We start from the raw sequence: 25,684 nt of genomic DNA on the forward strand, positions 1-25,684 counted from the left end.
GTAGTGTTTATGTTCAATAATAAACAGAGGGGGAAGATTAAAAATGATAAGATTCTTAGGTGGCGGATCGAGCTCTCCACCTTCGATTATGACATCATTTACCGGCCAGGGGCCCTTAACGAATCCCCCGACGCCCTCTCACGAGGGATGTGTGCCAGCGCCACCGGGCATCGGCTACAGACCCTCCACAATGACCTCTGCCACCCAGGGGTCACGCGGCTGTTCCACTTCATAAAGTCCCGCAACTTACCCTACTCGACTGAGGAAGTTCGGTCCCTGACCAGGAACTGTCGCACTTGCGCTGAGTGCAAGCCTCGGTTCTACCGCCCAGATAGAGCCCACTTAATCAAAGCTACACGGCCCTTTGAGCGGCTCAGCTTAGATTTCAAGGGCCCCCTCCCGTCCGTTGACCGCAATGTTTACTTCCTGAACATTGTGGACGAATACTCTCGTTTTCCATTCGCCTTCCCCTGCCAAGACATGACCAGCGCCACGGTCATTAAATGCCTCAACAGCCTGTTCTGCCTGTTCGGTATGCCGAGCTACATCCATACGGATAGGGGGGCGTCCTTCATGAGTGAAGAGCTACGCCAGTACATGCTGTCCAGGGGGATCGCCACGAGCCGTACCACCAGCTACAACCCCCGGGGTAACGGTCAAGTGGAGCGAGAGAACGGGACAGTATGGAAAGCAGTCACTCTAGCTCTAAGGACCAAAGGCCTCCCTATCTCCCGCTGGCAGGAAGTCCTCCCAGATGTGCTCCATTCGATACGGTCGCTATTGTGTACTGCCACTAATGCCACGCCTCACGAGCGAATGTTTGTCTTTCCCCGGAAATCCACCTCAGGCGTATCCATGCCGTCATGGCTCTCCACCCCAGGTCCGGTATTCGTGCGAAGGCATGTGAGGGGCCACAAGACGGACCCTCTCGTGGAGTCAGTGCACCTACTCCACGCCAACCCCCAATACGCGTATGTCCGGCACGCCGACGGAAGGGAGGGCACTGTGTCCATAAAAGACGTCGCCCCAGCCGGTAATGACAACAACCACGACAACAGCAGCAACAACGACCACAGCAACTCTTACCCACCCACTACTCTTTCATCACCCCGGAAGAACATCGACCAACGGTACCCCCACCAACTACCCCTTCAACAACCCTGGCGGCACCCCCGGCAGAGACCCAGGAGGCCACCGGGGACACCCAGCCGACACCCGCGGCACCACAACAGCCACGTCGGTCGCAGAGGACTATCAAACCCCCGAACAGACTAAATCTATAGAAGGGGTGAATGTGATGAAATATTCCATTCATCACTCATCAGTATTTCTCTGCCTGTGACTGTGGTTGGTTTCAGTTTCATTTCCATTGTATTGTACTGTGTGTAGAATTAATATTGTTTAAACTAATATTGTATGTACCCAACGAAGGTCAAAATTGTTTGACACCTACAGAATGTTGGAAAACTGTACTTTTTGTTATGTAAGCTTTGGCAATATGGTTCCCTGTAAACTTTCATGCCAATAAAGCATTTGAATTGAATTGAATTGAGAGAGACAGAGAGAGAGACAGCGAGAGAGAGAGAGACAGAGAGAGAGAGAGAGAGAGAGACAGAGAGAGAGACAGAGAGAGACAGACAGAGAGAGAGAGAGAGAGAGACAGAGAGAGAGAGACACAGAGAGAGACAGACAGAGAGAGAGACAGAGAGAGAGAGACAGAGAGAGAGACACAGAGAGAGACAGAGAGAGCGAGAGAGAGACACGGAGAGAGAGAGAATGAGACAGAGAGAGAGAAAGAGAGACAGAGACAAATAGAGAGAGACAGAGAGAGAGAGAGAAAGAGGCCTGGCAGCTTGCCACACCTGTCGGAGGTGCCGTCTTTCGAGATGAGACGTTAAACCCGAGGCCCCGTCTGCCCTCTCCGGTGGATGTAAAAGATCCCACGGCCACTATTGGAAGAAGAGCAGGGGGGAGTTCTCCCCGGTGTCCTGGGGCCCAATATTTATCCCTCAACCAACATCACTAAAAACAGATGATCGGGTCATTTATCACATTGCTGTTTGTGGGAGCTTGCTGTGCGCAAATTGGCTGCCGCGTTTCCTACATTACAACAGTGACCACACTTCAAAAAAAGTCCTTCATTGGCTGTGAAGCGCTTTGGGACGTCCTGAGGTGGGGAAAGGTGCTGTATCCGTCCAATCTAACATTTGCATTCTGTTGCTTTGGCCTCAGGATGGGGCCTGCCTTTATCAACCCGTCCCCTTGGCGATTGTTTCTACAGGGGGCGGGTTGGCTAAGGGTCCAGTCTAGAGGGCGTCCGGAGCCAACCACGCCTCCTAGGACTGGAGTCACATGTACGTCCAGACCGGGCTGGCGGGGGCATTTGGCGGGGGGGGGGGGGGCGCGGGTGGTGGTCTTCCTTCCCTTTCCCTGACGGACATCCCGGAACAATCCGCAGGCATTTTCAGGATTTAATTGACTGTTGAAAGTGATTTAAACCCCAACTTCTTGGGTTGGATAAAAGAAAGGGGGTACCCTGAAGCCAAAAAGGCACGATACCGATACGAAACTCCAGTATGATTTGGACAGGTTGGGTGATTGGGCAGAAGCATGGCAGATGCAGTATAATGTGGATAAATGCAAGGTTATCCACTTTGGTGGCAAAAACAGGAAGACAGATTATTATCTGAACGGCAATAGATTGGGAGAAGGGGAAGTGCAACGAGACCTGGGTGTCCTTGTGCACCAGTCGCTGAAGGTAAGCATGCAGGTGCAGCAGGCGGTTAAAAAGGCAAATGGTATGTTGGCCTTCGTAGCGAGAGGATTCGAGTACAGGAGCAAGGATGTCTTGCTGCAGTTGTACAGGGCCTTGGTGAGACCACACCTTGAGTATTGTGTGCAGTTTTGGTCGCCTTATCTGAGGAAGGATGTTCTTGCCATGGAGGGAGTTCAGCAACACCTACATCCACCCCCTTCCCCCACACCTCTTACTGCTGTCTTTAAACCACCTTTTCACCCCACAAACTCCTGCCAATCCCAATGGACCCAACCCCTTCCCATTCACTCCCACTGCACACAATCCCAATGGACCCAACCCCTTCCCATTCACTCCCATTGTACAGAATCCCAGTGGACCCAACCCCTTCCCATTCACACCTACTGTACACAATCCCAATGGACCCAACCCCTTCCGATTTCCCATTTGTGTGTGTGTGTGTGTGTGTATCTGACTGTGCATGTGTGTGTGTGAGAATGTCTGAGTGCATGTGTGTGTGTGTGTGTCTGTGAGTGTGTATCTGACCTCTGCGTGTGTGTGTGAGAATGTCTGTGAGTGCATGTGTGTGTGTGTGTGTGCGTGCGTCTGAATGTGTGTGTGTGAGTGAGAGTTTGTGAATGTGTGTGAGTGAGTGAGTGTGTGTGTGAGAGTGTGTGTGTGTGGGTGCGTGTGAGTGTGTGAGTGAGTTTGTGAATGTGTGTGTGTGTGAGAGAGTGTGTGTGTGTGTGGGTGCGTGTGAGTATGAGTGTGTGTGGGAGATGTGGGTGTGTGTTGGGAGATGTGGATGTGTGTGTGTGTGGGAGATGTGTGTGTGAGTGGTCTTCCTAGGACCTCATTGTGCTTTGTTGGACAGCTCGCTGTTGTGTATGTACCTTTAAGGGAATAACTGGTTTCAGACTGCAGTACCGGCAGTGACCACCCATGTATAAAAGGCTCTAGCAGGCTTCTGTATTTCAGTCTGACGTTGCCCTCCTGTTCAGTAAAGTACCTGTTAAACTGTTCTCCCGAAGTCCGTGTATTATTGAGGCGCGGACTTTACAGCTGTCTGTGCTCGGGTGAAGAATGGGCTCTTGGTCAAGGTACAGGCACCTTTCGCTATCTGCTTGCCGGAACAGGGGGCAGTGAAGGAGCGAGGAATGAGCTGGAGCCAGGGCTTGAATCCAGTTTTTCCTGTTACCGATAACGCATGGAAAGACCCCGTCACGAGCAAACCTCTCCACATCAGGAAAGAAACTGGGGAAAACTAAAATCACCACATGACACTGAAGTAAATCCCAAGTCGTGTTCAATAGAAAATGCTTTAATAGACAAAACCACCATTATACATATTTTACAAAACCCAGGAGACGCGACAGTAAATGGTTTCATTCCACAATGGATTGCCGTGGATATTATGGGATGTTTAAAGGCACAGGCACTTCTCAGTAGGGTGGGGGCTGGGGCGGGACCCCTTTTAAAAAAAAAACCTCCCATTCTCATCCCTTTCCAAGAGAGTTGTCAGGTTGACACGGCAACGCGCCAACGGGATGTTCCTGGATGTTCCATCGCTTGAGTCCGGTCTCTTGTCCTAAAATAGATGGAAGTGACTGCCAGGGTCTCCTTCACTCACTCCGCAGCGGCCGGTCGCAAAGACAGCGACAGCCCGAGACCCCAAGACCACCCCGTGTTGGGTGGGCGCTGACTTGGCCTCCGTCTCCCCCCTCCCCACGCTCCTGCTCCAGGGATGAGGGACTTCAGTTACGTGGATAGACTGGAGAAGCTGGGGTTGTTCTCCTTAGAGCAGAGAAGGTTAAGGGGAGATTGACCAGAATGGTACCGGGGATGAGGGCCTTCAGTGATGTGGAGAGACTGGAGAAGCTGGGATTGTTCTCCTTAGAGCAGAGAAGGTTAAGGGGAGATTGACCAGAATGGTACCAGGGATGAGGGACTTCAGTGATGTGGAGAGACTGGAGAAGCTGGGGTTGTTCTCCTTAGAGCAGAGAAGGTTAAGGGGAGATTGACCAGAATGGTACCAGGGATGAGGGACTTCAGTGATGTGGAGAGACTGGAGAAGCTGGGATTGTTCTCCTTAGAGCAGAGAAGGTTAAGGGGAGATTGACCAGAATGGTACCAGGGATGAGGGACTTCAGTGATGTGGAGGGACTGGAGAAGCTGGGGTTGTTCTCCTTAGAGCAGAGAGGGTTAAGGGGAGATTGATCAGAATGGTACCAGGGATGAGGGACTTCAGTGATGTGGAGGGACTGGAGAAGCTGGGGTTGTTCTCCTTAGAGCAGAGAAGGTTAAGGGGAGATTGACCAGAATGGTACCAGGGATGAGGAACTTCAGTGATGTGGAGAGACTGGAGTAGCTGGGGTTGTTCTCCTTAGAGCAGAGAAGGTTAAGGGGAGATTGATCAGAATGGTACCAGGGATGAGGGTCTTCAGTGATGTGGAGAGACTGGAGAAGCTGGGATTGTTCTCCTTAGAACAGAGAAGGTTAAGGGGAGATTGACCAGAATGGTTCCAGGGATGAGGGGCTTCAGTGATGTGGAGAGACTGGAGAAGCTGGGATTGTTCTCCTTAGAGCAGAGAAGGTTAAGGGGAGATTGACCAGAATGGTTCCAGGGATGAGGGACTTCAGTGATGTGGAGAGACTGGAGAAGCTGGGGTTGTTCTCCTTGGAGCAGAGAAGGTTGAGAGGAGATTTGATAGAGGTGTTCAAGATCATGAGGGGTCTGGACAGAGTCGAGAGAGAGAGAAACTGTTCCCATTGGCGGAAGGGACAAGAACCAGAGGACACAGATTCAAGGTGATTGGCAGAGGAACCAAAGGCGACACGAGGAAAAACTATTTCACGCAGCGAGTGGTTAGGATCTGGAATGCACTGCCTGAGAGGGCGGTGGAGACAGACTCAATCGTGGCTTTCAAAAGGGAATTGGATAAGTACCTGAAGGAAAACTACGGGGAGAGGGCGGGGGAGTGGGACTCGCTGAAGTGCTCTTGCAGAGGCGGCACGGGCTCGACAGGCCGAATGGCCTCCTTCTGTGCTGTAACCATTCTGTGATTCTATACGGAATGGATTCCTTATGGAGGACCCCACAGTACAACCTGAAGGATCAAACCTTCCTCATAGTAGACGCTGCCAACCTTCTCCATAGATGGAAGATTAAAGCACCTTCATCATGAGATTGTGGAGCTCCTGATCAGACCCTGGAGCACATCATTGAGCATTGCCCTCAGAGGATATTCCAGGCAGCCTACAAGATATCTACGCTGTTACACCAGAAGCTTTGACCTGGATAGCGGACTTAGATATTGACATTCGATTTGCTTTGCTACCACCTTACGAAAGAAGAAAGAAGAAGAAATCAGAGCAGCAGAAGATTCCTCAATCGAAGAGTGAAGACAGGGTGTAAATGAGAACAGCCAATGGCTCTTCAATGAAGACACTGAGGCGAGCAGTGCAAGCTTCAGTCGAAGACGGTGACGGCTCCACGTCGACGAGAGAAGCAAAGGTTTCCTCAGTCAAAGCTGCTGAAGACCACCTGAGGCTTGAAGACACCAACAGCCAGAGTCACCGGCGAGCCCCGCACTGTGCGCAGGAGGCTGTCCCCACTCTACATTATGCAGAAAACTAACAGAGAAATCAATAGATCATGTGTAACGTTCCCACCAGCAGGAGCAGCTCATTGCCAAATCTCCGCGAAGACTTTGCGCGTGGCTCAAAGCCTCCCCGAAAACCTTTCTGTTTCTAATTTGCCCTTTAGACGTGGGCAGTCCGTCTGCCTATATCTCACCGGAAGCCCACCTGATACCAATGACGTGGCTCCCATGTGGTCAATAGCCCAGTGAGGTGCGGGAAACCGTTCCGGGCCTTGGGCCATTGACCAACAGTTTCAAAAGCCTTGAGGTTGGTCCATAAGAACATAAGAAGTAGGAGCAGGAGTAGGCCATACGGCCCCTCGGACCTGCTCCGCCATTCAATAGGATCATGGCTGATCCGAACCTAGACTCACGTCCACTTCACTGCCCGCTCCCCGTAACCCCTAATTCCCTTATCAGCTAGGAAACTGTCTATCTCCGTTTTAAATGTATTTAATGTCGCAGCTTCCACAGCTCTCTGAGGTAGCAAATTCCATAGATTTACTACCCTCTGAGTGAAGAAGTTTCTCCTCATCTCAGTTTTGAAACGGCAGCCCCTTATTCTAAGATTATGCCCCCTAGTTCTAGTCTCACCCATCAGTGGAAACATCCTCCCCGCATCCGCCCGATCAATCCCCCTCACAATCTTATATGTTTCGATAAGATCGCCTCTCATTCTTCTGAATTCTAATGAGTAGAGGCCCAACCTACTCAACCTTTCCTCATAAGTCAACCCCCTCATCTCCGGAATCAACCGAGTGAACCTTCTCTGAACTGCCTCGAGAGCAAGTATATCTTTTCTTAAATATGGAAACCAAAACTGTACGCAGTATTCCAGGTGTGGCCTCACCAGTACCCTGTATAACTGAAGCAAGACTTCCCTGCTTTTATACTCCAACCCCCTTGCAATAAAAGCCAAGATTCCGTTGGCCTTCCTGATCACCTGCTGTACCTGCATACTAACCTTCCAAAGCTCCGGCCAACCCAGTAAGGACCAAGTCTAAAAATTTCTTTTCTACAACTTCCGTAGAAGGTCACCAGAGTTATTTTGTTAAGGGTGAAGGGTCGGTCAATTCGAGTTTCTAAAAATTCATTCTCAGGGTGTGGGTTTCGCTGGCAAGGCGGGCGTTTATCGCCTTCCCCCAGTCGCCCCTTCAAAAGGTGGCCTTCTTGAACCGCTGCACTCCCGTGTGGTGAAGGTGCTCCCGCAGTGCTGTTAGGGAGGGAGTTCCAGGATTCAGGCCCAGCGACGATGAAGGATCGGCCGATATATGTCCCAGTCGGGATGATGTGTGTGTGACTTGGAGGTGGTGGTGTTCCCGTGCGCCTGCTGCCCTCGTCCTTCTGGGTGGAAGAGGTGGCGGGTTTGGGAGGTGCTGCCGAAGAAGCCTTGGCGAGTTGCTGCAGCGCACCTTGTAGATGGTACACACTGCGGACACGGTGCGCCGGTGGTGGAGGGAGTACTAATGGGCGAGGGAATGTCTAGTCTGTAAAAGAAGGGGGGCGCGTTTGCAACAATGAGCCTTCGATCCAGCTGTTCGCCCCTGTGTTCCAAGTAGGCGAAAATTCGCTGAAGACCTTCTTTCAATGGGAGTTAATGTACTAGACCCAGAGCGGGCAGTAAGGGGAGAGAGATTCACATTGCTACAATATTGGTCCTGCTGTTGACTGTTGATATAGTCCATGTTTCATGGTAACTACGGCACTGTCCAAAGTCACCCGTTCTCCAGAAATGAGGGTGTTTTGGGGGATGCAATCCTCCAATACCTCTCGACTCTCCCCTTCACCTGCAGGATCAGCTATCTCGAGGTCGTTCCGCTCGGACGTGCGTGTGTGTGGCGGGCGGGGTGGAAGGAACTGCCCCCGCAGCCCCACCCTGCGGCCTACGAACGGGCGGAAGCTGCCAAGTCGGGGGTAGGCGCCTCCTCCCTCCGGGGGCCCGGGGGTCCGGGGCAGGGACCGCCGGCCGCTTTGAGCTGCAGCCACTTGTCGCCCAGGGCTTTGGCGAAGTGGTCGTCCACGGAGTCGGTGATGGAGACGGAGCTGCCGGCCGGCTCGGGGGCCTTGTAGTTGTTGCCGAGGCTCCGGCGGAAGTGCTCCTCCACCACGGACTCGCAGGCATCAGTCCGCTCAGCACCTGCGGAGAAAGAAAGAAAGACTCGCATTTCTAGAGCGCCTTTCACCACCACCGGACCTCCCATAGAAGATAGGAGCAGGAGGAGGCCATTCGGCCCCTCGAGCCTGCTCCGCCATTCAATGAGATCGTGGCTGATCATCCAAATTCAGTACCCTGTCCCTGCTTTCTCCCCATATCCCTTGATCCCTTTAGCTTTAAGAAATATATCCAACTCCTTCTTGAATATATTTAATGAATTGGCCTCTACTGCCTTCTGTGGTAGAGAAATCCACAGGTTCACCACTCTCTGGGTGAAGAAATTCCTCCTCATCTCTGTCCTAAATGGCTTACCCCTTATCCTTAGACTGTGACCCCTGGTTCTGGACTCCCTGACCATCAGGAACATCCTTCCTGCATCTAGTCTGTCTAGTCCTGTCAGAATTTTATAAGTTTCAATGACATCCCCTCTCATTCTTCTAAACTCCAGCGAATATAAGCCCAATCGACCCAATCTCTCCTCATACGTCATTCCTGCCATCCCAGGTATCAGCCTGGTGAATCTTCGCTGCACTCCCTCCATGGCAAGAACATCCTTCCTCAGATAAGGCGACCAAAACTGCACACAATACTCAAGGTGTGGTCTCACCAAGGCCCTGCACAACTGCAGCAAGACATCCTTGCTGCTGTACTCAAACCCTCTCGCTACGAAGGCCAACATACCATTTGCCTTCTTAACCGCCTGCTGCACCTGCATGCTTACCTTCAGCGACTGGTGCACAAGGACACCCAGGTCTCGTTGCACTTCCCCTTCTCCCAATCTATTGCCGTTCTGATAATAATCTGCCTTCCTGTTTTCAAATCAAATCAAATCAACTTTTATTGTCATTGTAGTGCACAAGTGCAGTACAACGAAATGTAGGCTTGGCAGTTTTTGCCACCGAAGTGGATAACCTCAAATTTATGCACATTATACTGCATCTGCCATGCATACAGTATAATGTCCAATGAAGGACTTTTTTTGAAGTGTGGTCACTGTTGTAATGTGGGAAACGCGGCAGCCAATTTGCGCACAGCAAGCTCCCACAAACAGCAATGTGATAAATGACCAGATCATCTGTTTTTAGTGATGTTGGTTGAGGGATAAATATTGGCCGCAGGACACCGGGGAGAACTCCCCCCTGCTCTTCTTCCAATAGTGGCCTTGGGATCTTTTACATCCACCTGAGAGGACAGAGGGGGGCATCAGGTTTAACGTCGTCACGAAAGATGGCTCCTCCGACAGTGCGGCGCTCCCTCAGTACTGCCCCACCGACAGTGTGGCGCTCCCTCAGTACCGCCCCTCCCACAGTGCGGCACTCCCTCAGTACTGCCCCTCCGACAGTGCGGCGCTCCCTCAGTATTGCCCCTCCCACAGTGCGGCGCTCCCTCAGTACCGCCCCTCTGACAGTGCGGCACTCCCTCAGTATTGCCCCTCCGACAGTGCGGCGCTCCCTCAGTACTGTCCCTCCGACAGTGCGGCGCTCCCTCAGTACCGCCCCTCCGACAGTGCGGCGCTCCCTCAGTACTGCCCCTCTGACAGTGCGGCGCTCCCTCAGTACTGCCCCTCCGACAATGCTGCGCTCCCTCAGTACTGCCCCTCCAATAGTGCGGCGCTCCCTCAGTACTGCCCCTCCGACAGTGCAGTGCTCCCTCAGTACTGCCCCTCTGACAGTGCTGGGCTCCCTCAGTACTGCCCCTCCGACAATGCGGCGCTCCCTCAGTACTACCACTCCGACAGTATGGCACAGCACTTACTGTAACACTGATACACCCCAAACCCCTCACTGTAACACTCTGATATACCCCACACCCCTCACTGTAACACTGATACACCTCGCACACCTCACTGTAACACTCTGATATACCCCACATCCCTGACTGTAACACTGATATACCCCACACCCCTAATTGTAACACTGATGTACCCCACACCCCTCACTGTAACACTCTGATATACCCCACACCTCTCACTGTAACACTCTGATATACTCCACAGCCCTCACTGTAACACTATGATATACCCCACACCCCTCACTGTAACACTCTGATATACCCCACACCCCTCACTGTAACACTGATATACCTCACGCCCCTCACTGTAACACTCTGATATACCCCACAGACCTCACTGTAACACCCTGATATACCCCACACCCCTCACTGTAACACTCTGATATACACCACACCCCTCACTGTAACACACTGATATACCCCACACCCCTGACTGTAACACTGATATACCCCACACCCCTCACTGTAACACTCTGATATACCCCACACTCCTCACTGTAACACTGATATACCCCACAGCCCTCACTGTAACACTCTTATATACCCCACGCCCCTCACTGTAACGCTCTGATATACCCCACACGCTTCACTGTAACACTCTGATATACCCCACACCCCTCACTAACACACTGATATACCCCACACCCCTCACTGTAAAACTCTGATATACCCCACACCCCTCAGTGCAACACTCTGATATACCCCACACCCCTGACTGTAACACTCTGATTTACCCCACACCCCCTCACTGTATCACACTGATGTACCCCACAGCCCTCACTGTGACACTGATATACCCCACACCCCTCACTGTAACACTCTGATATACCCCACACCCCTCACTGTAACACTCTGATATACCCCACAGACCTCACTGTAACACCCTGATATACCCCACACCCCTCACTGTAACACACTGATATACCCCACACCCCTCACTGTAACACTCTGATATACCCCACACCCCTCACTGTAACACTCTGATATACCCCACAGACCTCACTGTAACACCCTGTTATACCCCACACCCCTCACTGTAACACTGATATACCCCACACCCCTCACTGTAACACTGATATACCCCACACCCCTCACTGTAACACTCTGATATACCCCACACCTCTCACTGTAACACTCTGATATACCCCACACACCTCACTGGAACATGCTGATATACCCCACACACCCCTCTGTAACACTCTGATATACCCCACACCTCTCACTGTAACACCCTGTTATACCCCACAACGCTCACTGTAACACACTGATATACCCCAGACCCCTGACTGTAACACTGTGATATACCCCACACCCATCACTGTAACACACTGATATACACCACACCCGTCACTGTAACACTCTGATATACCCCACATCCCTCACTATAACATTGATATACCCCACACCCCTCACTGTAACACTCTGATATACCCCACACCCCTCACTGTAACACTCTGATATCCCACACCCCTCACTGTAACACTCTGATATACCCCACACCCCTCACTGTAACACTGATATACCCCACATCCCTCACTGTAACACTCTGAAATACCCCACCCTTCACTGTAACATTCTGATATACTCCACACCACTCACTGTAACACTCTGATATACCCCCACACCCCTCACTGTAACACTCTGATATACCCCACACGCCTCACTGTAACACTGATATTCCCCACACCCCTCACTGTAACACTCTGATATACCCCACACCCCTCACTGTAACACTGATATACCCCACACCCCTCACTGTAACACTCTGCTATACCCCACACCCCTCACTGTAACACTCTGATATACCCCACACCTCTCACTGTAACACTGATATACCCCACAGCCCTCACTGTAACACTCTTATATACCCCACCCCTCACTGTAACGCTCTGATATACCCCACACCCCTTCACTGTAACGCACAGATATACCCCACACCCCTGACTGTAACACTCTGATATACCCCACACCACTCAGTGTAACACTGATATACCCCACACCCCTCACTGTAACACTGATATACCCCACACCCCTCACTGTAACACTCTGATATACCCCACACACCCCTCTGTAACACTGTGATATACCCCACACCCCTCACTGTAACACCCTGATATACCCCACAGACCTCACTGTAACAGCCTGTTTTCCCCCACAACGCTCACTGTAACACACTGATATACCCCAGACTGTAACACTCTGATATCCCACACCCCTCACTGTAACACTCTGATATCCCACACCCCTCACTGTAACACTCTGATATACCCCACACCCCTCACTGTAACACACTGATATACCCCACACCCGTCAGTGTAACACTCTGATATACCCCACACCCCTCACTGTAACACTCTGATATCCCACACCCCTCACTGTAACACTCTGATATACCCCACACCCCTCACTGTAACACACTGATATACCCCACACCCGTCAGTGTAACACTCTGATATACCCCACACCCCTCACTGTAACACTCTGATATCCCACACCCCTCACTGTAACACTCTGATATACCCCACACCCCTCACTGTAACACTGATATACCCCACATCCCTCACTGTAACACTCTGATATACCCCACACCCCTCACTGTAACACTCTGATATACCCCACACCCCTCACTATAACATTGATATACCCCACACTCCACACTGTAACACTGATATACCCCACACCTCTCACTGTAACACTCTGATATACCCCACACACCTCACTGGAACATGCTGATATACCCCACACACCCCTCTGTAACACTCTGATATACCCAACACCCCTCACTGTAACACCCTGATATACCTCACTGTAACACCCTGTTATACCCCACAACGCTCACTGTAACACACTGATATACCCCAGACCCCTGACTGTAACACTGTGATATACCCCACACCCATCACTGTAACACACTGATATACCCCACACCCGTCACTGTAACACTCTGATATACCCCACATCCCTCACTATAACATTGATATACCCCACACTCCACACTGTAACAATGTGATATACCCCATAACCCTCACTGTAACACACTGATATACCCCAGACCCCTCACTGTAACACACTGATATACCCCACAGACCTCACTGTAACAATGTGATATACCCCATAACCCTCACTGTAACACTCTGATATACCCCACACCCCTCACTGTAACACTCTGATATCCCACACCCCTCACTGTAACACTCTGATATACCCCACACCCCTCACTGTAACACTCTGATATCCCACACCCCTCACTGTAACACTCTGATATACCCCACACCCCGCACTGTAACACTCTGATATACCCCACACACCCCTCTGTAACACACTGATATACCCCACACCCCTCACTGTAACATTGATATACCCCACACTACACAGTGTAACACTCTGATATACCCCACACCCCTCACTGTAACACACTGATATACCCCACAGACCTCACTATAACACTCTGAAATACCCCACCTTTCACTGTAACACTCTGATATACTCCACACCACTCACTGTAACACTCTGATATACCCCACACCCCTCATTGTAACACTCTGATATACCCCACACCCCTCACTGTAACACTCTGATACACCCCACACCCCTCACTGTAACACACTGATATTCCCCACACCCCTCACTGTAACCCTCTGATATACCCCACACCACTCACTGTAACACTCTGATATACCCCACACCCCTCACTGTAACACTGATATACCCCACATCCCTCACTGTAACACTCTGAAATACCCCACACCCCTCACTGTAACGCTCTGATATACCCCACACCCCTTCACTGTAACACACAGATATACCCCACACCCCTCACTGTAACACTCTGATATACCCCACACTCTGCACTGTAACACTGATGTACCCCACACCCCTCACTGTAACACTGTGATATACCCCACACCCCTCACTGTTACACACTGATATAACCCACACCCCTGACTGTAACACTCTGATATACCCCACACACCCTCACTGTAACACACTGATATACCCCACACTCCTCACTGTAACACTGATATACCCCACAGCCCTCACTGTTACACTCTTATATACCCCACACCCTTCACTTTACCGCTCTGATATACCCCACACCCCTCACTGTAACACTCTGATATACCCCACACACCCCTCTGTAACACTCTGATATACCCCACACCCCTCACTGTAACACTCTGATATACCCCGCAGACCTCACTGTAACACCCTGTTATACCCCACACCCCTCACTGTAAAACACTGATATACCCCAGACCCCTGACTGTAACACTGTGATATACCCCACACCCCTCACTGTAACACTCTGATATACCCCACACCCCTCACTATAACATTGATATACCCCACACTCCACAGTGTAACACTCTGATATACCCCACACCCCTCACTGTAACACACTGATATACCCCACAGACCTCACTGTAACACAATGATATACCCCACAACCCTCACTGTAACACTCTGATATACCCCTCACTGTAACACTCTGATGTACCCCTCACTGTAACACTGATATACCCCACACCCTTCACTGTAACACTCTGATATACCCCACACTCTGGAACTCACCCTCTGTGTCTGGACTGTAGGTGACGGAGCCACCTCCACTGTGTCCGAGCATGGCCGAGGTCTGGGAGTGCCCACACTGCCGGTAGGTTGAGGAAGTACAGGTGATTACTGATGGCCGCATCTGCAGAGGGATAAAAGGACAGGACCAATCACTGCTGGGCTCGAGTTGGCGCACTGGGTCACAAGTTTGCCCTTTGGCCTCTGAACTGCAAAAACTGAATCCACCATCAGATTGGTTTAAGGACAGCCAGCCTCTCTCTGCTGTCTGGCAGGGTGCAATGAGTTTGGCAATCATCGTCTAGTTCCTGCTAATCATGGACACAATGCATAATTACAGTTTTGGTCTCCTTATCTGGGGAAGGATATCCTTGCCTTAGAGGGAGTGCAACGAAGGTTCACCAGACGAATTCCTGGGATGAGGGGATTGTCCTATTAGGAGAGATTGAGTAGACTAGGCCTATATTCTCGGAAGAGTTTAGAAGAATGGGAGGTGATCTCATAAGAATAGGAGCAGCAGTAGGCCATTCGGCCCCTCAAGCCTGCTCCGCCATTCAATAAGATCATGGCTGATCATCCACCTCAACTGCACTTTCCCACATTGTCCCCATTTCACTGAAACCGATAAGATTCTGAGGGGGATTGACAGGGTAGATGCTGAGAGGCTGTTTCCCCCCTGGCTGGAGAGTCTAGAACCAGGGGTCACAGTCTCAGGATCAGGGGTCGGCCATTTTGGACTGAGATGAGGAGGAATTTCTTCACTCAGAGGGTGGTGAATCTTTGGAATTCTCTCCCCCAGAGGGCTGTGGAGGCTCAGTCGTTGAGTCTATTCAAGGCTGAGATCGAGAGATTTTTGGGGGCTAAGAGAATCAAGGGATCGGGGCGTGAAGCTGGAGTTGAGGTCAAAGATCAGCCATGATCTTATTGAATGGCGGAGCAGGCTCAAGGGGCATTATGGCCCACTCCTGCTCCTGTTTCCTACATTCTTAAGGTTAGGGAAACAGGACATGCTGGATCAGTGTAGAGGGAGCTTTACTCTGTATCTAACCCGTGCTGTACCTGCCCTGGGAGTGTTTGATGGGACAGTGTAGAGGGAGCTTTACTCTGTATCTAACCCGTGCTGTACCTGCCCTGGGAGTGTTTGATGGGACAGTGTAGAGGGAGCTTTACTCTGTATCTAACCCATGCTGTACCTGCCCTAGGAGTGTTTGATGGGGACAGTGTAGAGGGAGCTTTACTCTGTATCTAACCCACGCTGTACCTGCCCTGGGAGTGTTTGATGGGACAGTGTAGAGGGAGATTTACTCTGTATCTAACCCGTGCTGTACCTGCCCTGGGAGCGTTTGATGGGACAGTGTAGAGGGAGCTTTACTCTGTATCTAACCCGTGCTGTACCTGCCCTGGGAGTGTTTGATAGGGACAGTGTAGAGGGAGCTTTACTCTGTATCTAACCCATGCTGGACCTGCCCTGGGAGTGTTTGATGGGGACAGTGTAGCGGGAGCTTTACTCTGTATCTAACCCATGCTGTACCTGCCCTAGGAGTGTTTGATGGGACAATGTAGAGGAAGCTTTCCTTTGTATCTAACCCGTGCTATATCTGCCCTGGGAGTGTTTGATGGGACAGTGTAGAGGGAGCTTTACTCTGTAACTAAGACGTGCTGTACCTGCCCTGGGAGTGTTTGATGAGACAGTGCGGAGGGAGCTTTACTCTGTATCTAACCCGTGCTGTACCTGCCCTGGGAGTGTTTGATGGGACAGTGTAGAGGGAGTTTTACTCTGTATCTACCCCGTGCTGTACCTGCCCTGGGAGTGTTTGATGGGATAGTGTAGAGGAAACTTTACTCTGTATCTAACCCGTGCTGTACCTGCCCTGGGAGTGTTTGATAGGACAGTGCAGAGGGAGCTTTACTCTGTATCTAAACCTGTGCTGTACCTGCCCTGGGAGTGTTTGACGGGACAGTGTCGAGGGAGCTTTACTCTTTATCTAACCCGTGCTGTACCTGCCCTGGGAGTGTTTGATGGGGACAGTGTAGAGGGAGCTTTACTCTGTAACTAACCCGTGCTGTACCTGCCCTGGGAGTGTTTGATGGGGACAGTGTAGAGGGAGCTTTACTCTGTATCTAACCTGTGCTGTACCTGCCCTGGAAGTGTTTGATGGGACAGTGTAGAGGGAGCTTTACTCTGTATCTTACCGGTGCTGTACCTGCCCTGGGAGTGTGGAGGGAGCTTTACTCTGTATCTAACCCGTGCTGTACCTGCCCTGGGAGTGTTTGATGGGACAGTGTAGAGGGAGCTTTACTCTGTATCTAACCCTGTGCTGTACCTGCCCTGGGAGTGTTTGATGGGACAGTGTAGAGGGAGCTTTACTCTGTATCTAACCCGTGCTGTACCTGCCCTGGGAGTGTTTGATGGGGACAGTGTAGAGGGAGCTTTACTCTGTATCTAACCTGTGCTGTACCTGCCCTGGAAGTGTTTGATGGGACAGTGTAGAGGGAGCTTTACTCTGTATCTTACCGGTGCTGTACCTGCCCTGGGAGTGTGGAGGGAGCTTTACTCTGTATCTAACCCGTGCTGTACCTGCCCTGGAGTGTCTGATGGGACAGTGTGGAGGGAGCACTGTTGCCTTGTTCCAACCTGTAAGTCCTTCAGGAAAGCAGCAGGATTGGGAATTGCCAACGGGATCAATGTTTCCTCATTTTATTTTGAATTCGAGCAGTCAAATCCGGCTGGGGGCAGCGCAGCCACTGAGCTAGACCGCAAAACCCTCCCTTTCAAAGACCCTGGACTCGAAGCCCCCCAGTCTCTTACCTGTTGGAGCATGCTCGGAGACAGTGTGCTGACGGGTTTAGAGGCCGATCTGATCAAACCTGGCCGTTTCTTGATCAGGGCCAGCGGCTGGTCGGATGGGGAGCTCTGGGCCTGCGCGGGCGGCTGGTAACCGTGGCAACGCTGCGGCGGGGCCGACGGGCCGTGACCTTTCCCCCGCTCGTGCCCCCTGAGGGCCTCTCCGCTGACCGGCTTGTCGCTGTCGGGTGGGTGGTGGGGGGGGGAAACAAAGAAAAGACGTCACATGAACGGAGCCTAAAAATGACAACTCTACTTGTTGCGACTGCCCGCCGCACCTCGACTGTCATGCTTTGGAAGTGCCACGCGCGCAAAGTTTCCCTCGCACTGTGTGCCTCATTCATAGAATAGAACCACGGAACAGTGCAACACAGAAGGAGGCCACTCAGCCCATCGTGCCTGTGCCGGCTCTGTGGGAGATCAATCCAGTCAGTCCCACTCCCACCACTCTTTCCCCGTAGCCCTGCAATTTTATTCTCCTTCCAGTATTTCTCCAATTCCCTTTCGAAGGCTACTATTGAATCTGTATCCACTGCCCTCTCCGGCAGTGCGTTCCAAATCCTAACCACTCGCTGCGTAAAAAAGTTTTTCCTCATGTCGCCTCTGTTTCTTTTGCCAATCGCCTTAAATCTGTGTCCTCTGGTATTGAGTCTCCTGCCAGTGGGAACAGTTTCACTTTATTTACTCTATCTAAACCCTTCATCATTTTGAACACCTCTATCACATCTCCCCTTAACCTTCTCTGCTCTAAGGAGAACAATCCCAGCTTCTCCAGTCTCTCCACATCACTGAAGCCCCTCATCCCTGGAACCATTCTGGTCAATCTCCCCTTTACCTTCACTGCTCTAAGGAGAATAACCCCAGCTCTTCCAGTCTCTCCACATCACTGAAGTCCCTCATCCCTGGTACCATTCTGATTAATCTCCCCATAACCTTCTCTGCTCTAAGGAGAACAACCCCAGCTTCTCCAGTCTCTCCACATCACTGAAGTCCCTCATCCCTGGTACATTTCTGGTCAATCTCCCCTCAACCTTCTCTGCTCTAAGGAGAACAATCCCAGCTTCTCCAGTCACTCCACATCACTGAAGTCCCTCATCGCTGGTACCATTCTGGTCAATCTCCCCTTAACCTTCTCTGCTCTAAGGAGAACAACCCCAGCTTCTCCAGTCTCTCCACATCACTGAAGTCCCTCATCCCCGGTACCATTCTGGTCAATCTCCCCTTAACCTTCACTGCTCTAAGGAGAACAACCCCAGCTTCTCCAGTCTCTCCACATCACTGAAGTCCCTCATCCCTGGTACCATTCTGGTCAATATCCCCTTAACCTTCTCTGCTCCAAGGAGAACAATCCCAGCTTCTCCAGTCTCTCCACATCACTGAAGTCCCTCATCCCTGGTACCATTCTGATCAATCTCCCCATAACCTTCTCTGCTCTAAGGAGAACAACCCCAGCTTCTCCAGTCTCTCCACATCACTGAAGTCCCTCATCCCTGGTACCATTCTGGTCAATCTCCTCTGCACCCTCTCCAAGGCCTTGACACCCTTCCTAAAGTGCGGGGCCCAGAATTCGACACAATTCTCCAGCTGGGGCCTGACCAGAGTTTTATACAGGTTTAGCACAACTTCCTGGCTTAGGTACTCTATGTCTCTATTTATAAAGCCCAGGATCCTGTTTGCTTTATTAACTCCTTGTTAACCTGTCCGACCACCTTCAAAGATTTGTGCACAAGCACCCTGACATGAATCAGTCATTCATGAAAGGAAGACTTATGAAATCATACTGAGCGGCCTACAGGTGGCGCTGTCCAGGGAGAGTATAAATACTCGGGCACGGGCCCAGCTTGCGCAGGACATTCTTAACAGGAACTAGTGAAGGACACAACTAACATAAGAACGTAAGAAACAGGAGCAGGAGTAGGCCAATCGGCCCCTCGAGCCTGCTCCGCCATTCAATAAGATCATGGCTGATCTGATCCTAACCGCCAATCCACTATCACAGAACCATCTCCTGAATCTAACAGAATTAGACACACGAAATAGGAGCAGGATCAGGCTACATGGCCCCTGGGCCCGCTCCGCTACCTACAGGGCCATGACCGATCCGAACCTAGACTCATGTCCAAATTCCTGCCCGCTCCCCGTAACCCTTAATTCCCTTTACTTCTAGGAAGCCGTCTATTTCTGTTTTAAATTTATGTAATGATGTAGCTTCTACAGCTTTTTGGGGCAGCATATTCCATGGACCTACCACCCTCTGAGTGAAGTAGTTCCTCCTCATCTCAGTTTTGAAAGAGCAGCCCCTTATTCTAAGACTATGCCCCCTAGTTCTAGTTTCACCCATCATCGGGAACATCTTCCCTGCATCCACCCGATCCAACCCCTTCACAATCTTATATGTTTCAATAAGATCGCCTCTCATTCTTCTGAACTCCAATGAGTAGAGTCCCAATCTACTCAACCTCTCCTCATATGTCCATCCCCTCATCCCCGGGATTAACCGAGTGAACCTTCTTTGTACTGACTCAAGAGCAAGTATGTCCTTTCTTAAGTATGGACACCAAAACTGTATGCAGTATTCCAGGTGCGGTCTCACCAATACCTTGTACAACTGAAGCAATACCTCCCTATTTTTATATTCGATCCCCCTAGACCTCCATTTTATAAAACAGTTGATTAAAGCTTTGTTTAACGCTTAGACCAAGTGCCCAGTAGTTTTCTTACGTCACACCCCCCGATACCTCTCTTCTTGCGCGCTGTTTGAAAATTGTATGTCTTGTCTCTGTGTGGTAAACCACTGTTGTTCACTTCACTGTTGTTCACTTCACTGTTGTTCACTCTTGCCCATTGTTGTACCTGTCTGTGCATGCCTCAGCTGGCTCCGCCCCTGGCTCCACCCATATGCCCTGGTATAAAGGCGGCTGCTCTGCAGTCCCCCAGGCATTCAGGACCGGTCGACCACTAGAGGCATGCCTTCATTCTTTAGCTAATAAAAGCCTGTTTGTTACTCACTTAACTTCCAGTCTTTCGCAGTAATTGATAGCGCATCAATTTTATCAGCTAAATTTTTTTCCGATGGAGCAAATCCTCAAACCAGCACGCCTGGAACTAGACCCTCAAGAGGCGGATGCATCTACCAAGTTCGCACACTGGCTGCGATGCTTTGAACTTTTCCTAGAAGCCTCCGTTGATTCTGTTCAAAACGATGGCGACAAACTAAAAATTCTGACCTCCAAGGTGAACCACCAAGCTTATTCGCTCATCCAAGATGCGACTACCTATGAGGGTGCCCTCGACCTTCTTAAAGAACAGTATGCACGCCCGGTAAATGAAGTTTACGTCAGACACCTCCTGGGGTCCCGCAAACAGCAACCCGGGGAATCGATGGAGGTATACCTACGGGCGCTGAAGGTGCTCGGCCGGGCCTGCAAATGTAAAGAGGTGTCGGCCGCGGTGTACACGGAGGAACTTGTCCGGGACGCCTTCGTCGCGGGCCTCAGGTCCAACTACACCTGGCAGAGACTGTTAGAGCAGGGCGAACTCGACCTGAAGAAGGCCACGACCCTCGCACTTTCGCTAGACGTGGCCCAACGGAATACTCACCTGACCGCACAGCCGCATCGTGGATGGCGCGAGCGCCGCCATCCTGGGACACGGTAGGACCGCCACCCGGCACCGCGCCACCCCCGCCACATCCCGTCAACGGCCCAACTTCTGCAGCGATGTCCCGGGGCCCGAAGTGTTACTTCTGTGCCCAGTAGTTTTCATCTGCCGTACGTGCGCGCATTCCACCAGCCCGTCTGGTTGGGCCAAGCCGATTCATTGAATGCAAGTGGGCGAGAGTGGCCGTTTGCGCTGTGTTGCCGGGACTTGCTGTCCGTCAGCCTCGTCCGTTCCCCCGACTCCCAGGTTGGCGGGGGGGAGCAGAGCGGGGAAGGACCAACCACACAAGATCGCAGAGAAGAGCTCGTTCCAAAAACAGCGTGGCGTGAAAATAAGAAGCGTCGAACTTGACGGGGTACGTTTAGCGCCCGGGGCGGGATTAAAGGTCGCACGGGCAGAGCGCGGAAGGGAAAATCTTGCCAGGAGGATCGAATGCCCCCCAGGCGATCCTTCCGGATTATCCTCACGTTCATTTCAACGGAAGGACAATCAAGGCAATTTACATCGAGCGTACAGCCCAGAAACAGGACATTCGGCCCCTCTGCTCCGTGCCGGTGTTCCTGCTCCACACGAGCCTCCTCCCGCCCCCTCTTCATCTCACCCCATCACCATATCCTTCTATTCCTTTCTCCCTCGTGTGTTTATCCAGCTTCCCCCTTAAATGCATCTACACTGTTCGCCTCGACCACTCCCTGTGGTAGCGAGTTCCACATTCTCACCACTCTCTGGGTAAAGAAAGTTACGAGATAGGAAGACTCCCATTTCTCCAGTGCCTTTCACCACCTCAGGACATCCCAAAGCGCTTCACAGCCAATGAAGGACTTTTTTTGAAGTGTGGTCACTGTTGTAATGTAGGAAACGTGGCAGCCAATTTACGCACAGCAAGCTCCCACAAACAGCAGTGTGATAAATGACCAGATCATCTGTTTTAGTGATGTTGGTTGAGGGATAAATATTGGCCCCAGGACACCGGGGAGAACTCCCCCCTGCTCCTCTTCCAATAGTGGCCGTGGGATCTTTTACATCCACCTAAGAGAGCAGACGGGGCCTCGAGTTTAACGTCTCATCCTGAAAGATGCCCTCTGACAGTGCAGCACTCCCTCAGTACTGCCCCTCCGACAGTGCAGCGCTCCCTCAGTACCGCCCCTCCGACAGTGCGGCGCTCCCTCAGTACCGCCCCTTCGACAGTGCAGCGCTCCCTCAGTACTGCCCCTCCGACAGTGCGGCGCATGCCGGGCCCTTTTGAAGTAGGCCGAGGTGCGGCCTGAGTGAGGCCGAGTTGCCGGGGGAGCTGAGGTCACAGGTCACCGCTGGGCTCGCCGGCACTGGCCGCTGGCTGCCCACGCACAGAGGGAGCTGGCACGCCTCAGCTGTCCGCAGAGAGCCAGTCCGCAGGGATCGGCGGAGACTGCCGGTTTTCGCAGAGCGGAGCCAGCCCGCTTTGTGTAAGAGCTCCTGAGCGCGCTTGTTCCCCCAGGCAAACGTTTGGGCTCCTAGTGACTATTCCAAGGTTCTCCTGGCCGGCCTCCCAGCTCGCGGAAACCTGAGCTCTTTCCGAATCTCTGCTGCCCTGCATCCTGAACGCGCGCCAAGAAATTCAAGTCAGTTTGCCAGACCGCTGGGAATGCAGTGCTAAACCGCGGGGACTGTGACCTCTGAACTGCGGCGAGGCAATGCCCAGCGCCGAGGCTTCACCTGGTTACAGAACAGGGACGTAGGTGCAGTAGCAAAATACTGCAGATGCTGGAAATCCGAAATAACAACAGAAAATGCTGGAGAAACTCAGCAGGCCAGGCAACATCTGTGGAGAGAAATTAGAGTCGACGTTTCGGGTCGAAACCCTTTTTCAAAACTGGAAAGGAAATAAAATAGATCGAAGGCAGGGCTGGGAGAGAACAAAAGAAGTAACAGAGACATTAAGAGGTATTCAAAACCAGACGAGATGGTAATAGGACTAGTGGAGACAAAAGACGGCTCCAGATTAGGTGTGAAGTGTACTGGCAGGATGAGAGACAGCTGCCATGCGGGAGAGAGAAAAAAAAGGAAAGGGGGGGAAGGGAAGACCCAAAACAAAGGGGTGGAAAAAAAATGTAAGTAAAAATGTAATAGGGGCCGAGGTTATGATCTGAAATTGTTGAACTCGATATTGAGTCCGGAAGGCTGTAAAGTGCCTAATCGGAAGATGAGGTGCTGTTCCTCGAGTTTACGTTGAGCTTCCGTGGAACAATGCAAGAGGCCAAAGACGGTGAGGTCCGAGTGGGAATGGAGCGGTGAATTAAAATGACAGGCGACCGGAAGCTCGGGGTCCCCCTTACGGACTGAACGGAGGTGTTCCGCAAAGCGGTCACCCAATCTAGGTGCAATATTGCCCAACCGTTACCCCCTGTGCTCGCTGACCTACATTGACCTGCCGATCCGGCAACGCCTCGATTCTAAACTTCTCATCCTCGTTTTCAAATCCCTCCGCGGCCTCCTCACCACCCCCCTCCCTCCCTATCTCTGTAACCTCCTCCAGCCCTTACAACCCTCCGAGATCTCGGCGCTCCTCCAATTCTGGCCTCTTGCGAATCCCCAAGTTTAATCGCTCCACCATTGGCGGCCACGCCTTCAGCCGCCTGGGCCACGAGCTCTGGAATTCCCTCCCTAAACCTCTCCGCCTCTCTCTCTCCTCCTTTAAGACGCTGCTTAAAACCGACCTCTTTGACCAAGCCTTTGGTCACCTGTCCCTAATATCTCCTTAAGTGGCTCGGGGTCAAATTCTGTCAAACTTTGTCTGATTTACGCTCCTGTGAAGTGCCTTGGGACATTTTACTACCTTTAAAGGCGCTATATAAATGCAGGTTGTTGTTTCTGCACTAAGCGGCCATGTTGAATTGTGCACAGCGTTGTCACTTTCAAACCCAACGCTCTGACCCCTGATCCTGAAGCTTTGACCTCTGCTCCTGAAGCTCTGACCCCTGGTCCTGAAGCTTTGACCCCTGGTCCTGATGCTCTGACCCCTGCTCCTGAAGCTCTGACCCCTGCTCCTGAAGCTTTGACCCCTGGTCCTGAAACTTTGACCCCTGGTCCTGAAGCTCTGACACCTGCTCCTGAAACTTTGACCCCTGTACCTGACGCTCTGACCCCTGCACCTGAAGCTCTGACCCCTGCTCCTGAAGCTCTGACCCCTGGTCCTGAAGCTTTGACCCCTGGTCCTGAAGCTCTGACCCCTGCTCCTGAAGCTCTGACCCCTGCTGGTCTCCCACCACCTGAACATTGGGCCTCTGATTGCCTCATGATCTTAAGCCCTAACTTCTCTTAATCACCTTGACCCAAATCCCTGACTCCTCCTGGTCTCCTGGACCCGATGCCCCAACTCCTGCCCGTGTCCTGGATCTGATGCCCTGTCCCCTCCTGGTCTCCTGGACCTGATGCCCCAACTCCTGCCTGTGTCCTGCATCTGATGCCCTGACCCCTCCTGGTCTCCTGGACCTGATGCCCCAACTCCTGCCCGTGTCCTGGATCTAATGCCCTGACTCCCACTGGTCTCTTGGCCTTAAACAAACTGGGTGGGTAGTAACTCTACCAGGTACTGCACACCCAGCTCACAGTGACATTCTCCTGCTGACCCAAGAGCCCAGAGTCAGCCGAAATAGCAATTAAAATCGTAGAATGATACAGCACAGGAGGAGGCCATTCGGCCCATCGTGCCTGTGCCGGCTCTTTGAACGAGCTCTCCAATCAGTCCCACTCCCCCCTGCTCTTTCCCCATATCCCTGCAAATTTCTCCTTTTCAAGTATTTCTCCAATTCCCCTTTTGAAAGTTACTATTGAATCTGCTCCCACCGCCCTTTCAGGCAGCGCATTCTAGATCACAACAACTCGCTGCGTAAAAAACATTCTCCTCATCTCCCCTCTGGTTCTTTTACTGATTATCTTCAATCTGTGTCCCCTGGTTACTGACCCTCCTGTCACTGGAAACAGTTTCTCCTTATTTACTCTATCAAAATCCTTCATGATTTTGAACACCTCTATTGAATCTCCCCTTAACCTTCTCTGCTCCAAGGAGAACAAGCCCAGCTTCTCCAGTCTCTCTGCATAACTGAAGTCCCTCATCCCTGGTACCATTCTGGTCAATCTCCCCTTAACCTTCTCTGCTCTAAGGAGAACAACCCCAGCTTCTCTAGTCTCTCCACATCACTGAAGTGCCTCATCCCCTGGGACCATTCTGGTCAATCTCCCCTTAACCTTCTCTGCTCTAAGGAGAACAATCCCAGCTTCTCCAGTCT

General features: G+C 51.7%; 1 protein-coding gene across 1 annotated transcript in view; it reads right to left on the reverse strand.

Annotated features, from left to right (window-relative positions):
- Positions 1-4,060: 4,060 nt before the first annotated feature.
- Positions 4,061-25,684, reverse strand: part of LOC147086850 (transcription cofactor vestigial-like protein 4) — an 87,821-nt gene continuing 66,197 nt past the window's right edge. The window contains exons 3-5 of the mRNA XM_085979055.1: positions 17,721-17,937; positions 14,915-15,035; positions 4,061-8,533 (exon numbers count right to left, since the gene is read on the reverse strand). Coding sequence (XP_085835181.1) covers positions 8,280-8,533; positions 14,915-15,035; positions 17,721-17,937 — 592 coding nt within the window. The 3' untranslated portion in view covers positions 4,061-8,279. The remainder of the gene's footprint in view (positions 8,534-14,914; positions 15,036-17,720; positions 17,938-25,684) is intronic.

Source organism: Somniosus microcephalus, unplaced genomic scaffold, assembly GCF_052327205.1.
Source record: "Somniosus microcephalus isolate GS21.2 unplaced genomic scaffold, FLI_Smic_1.0 unresolved_chr7, whole genome shotgun sequence".
Taxonomy (NCBI): Eukaryota; Metazoa; Chordata; class Chondrichthyes; order Squaliformes; family Somniosidae; genus Somniosus; species Somniosus microcephalus.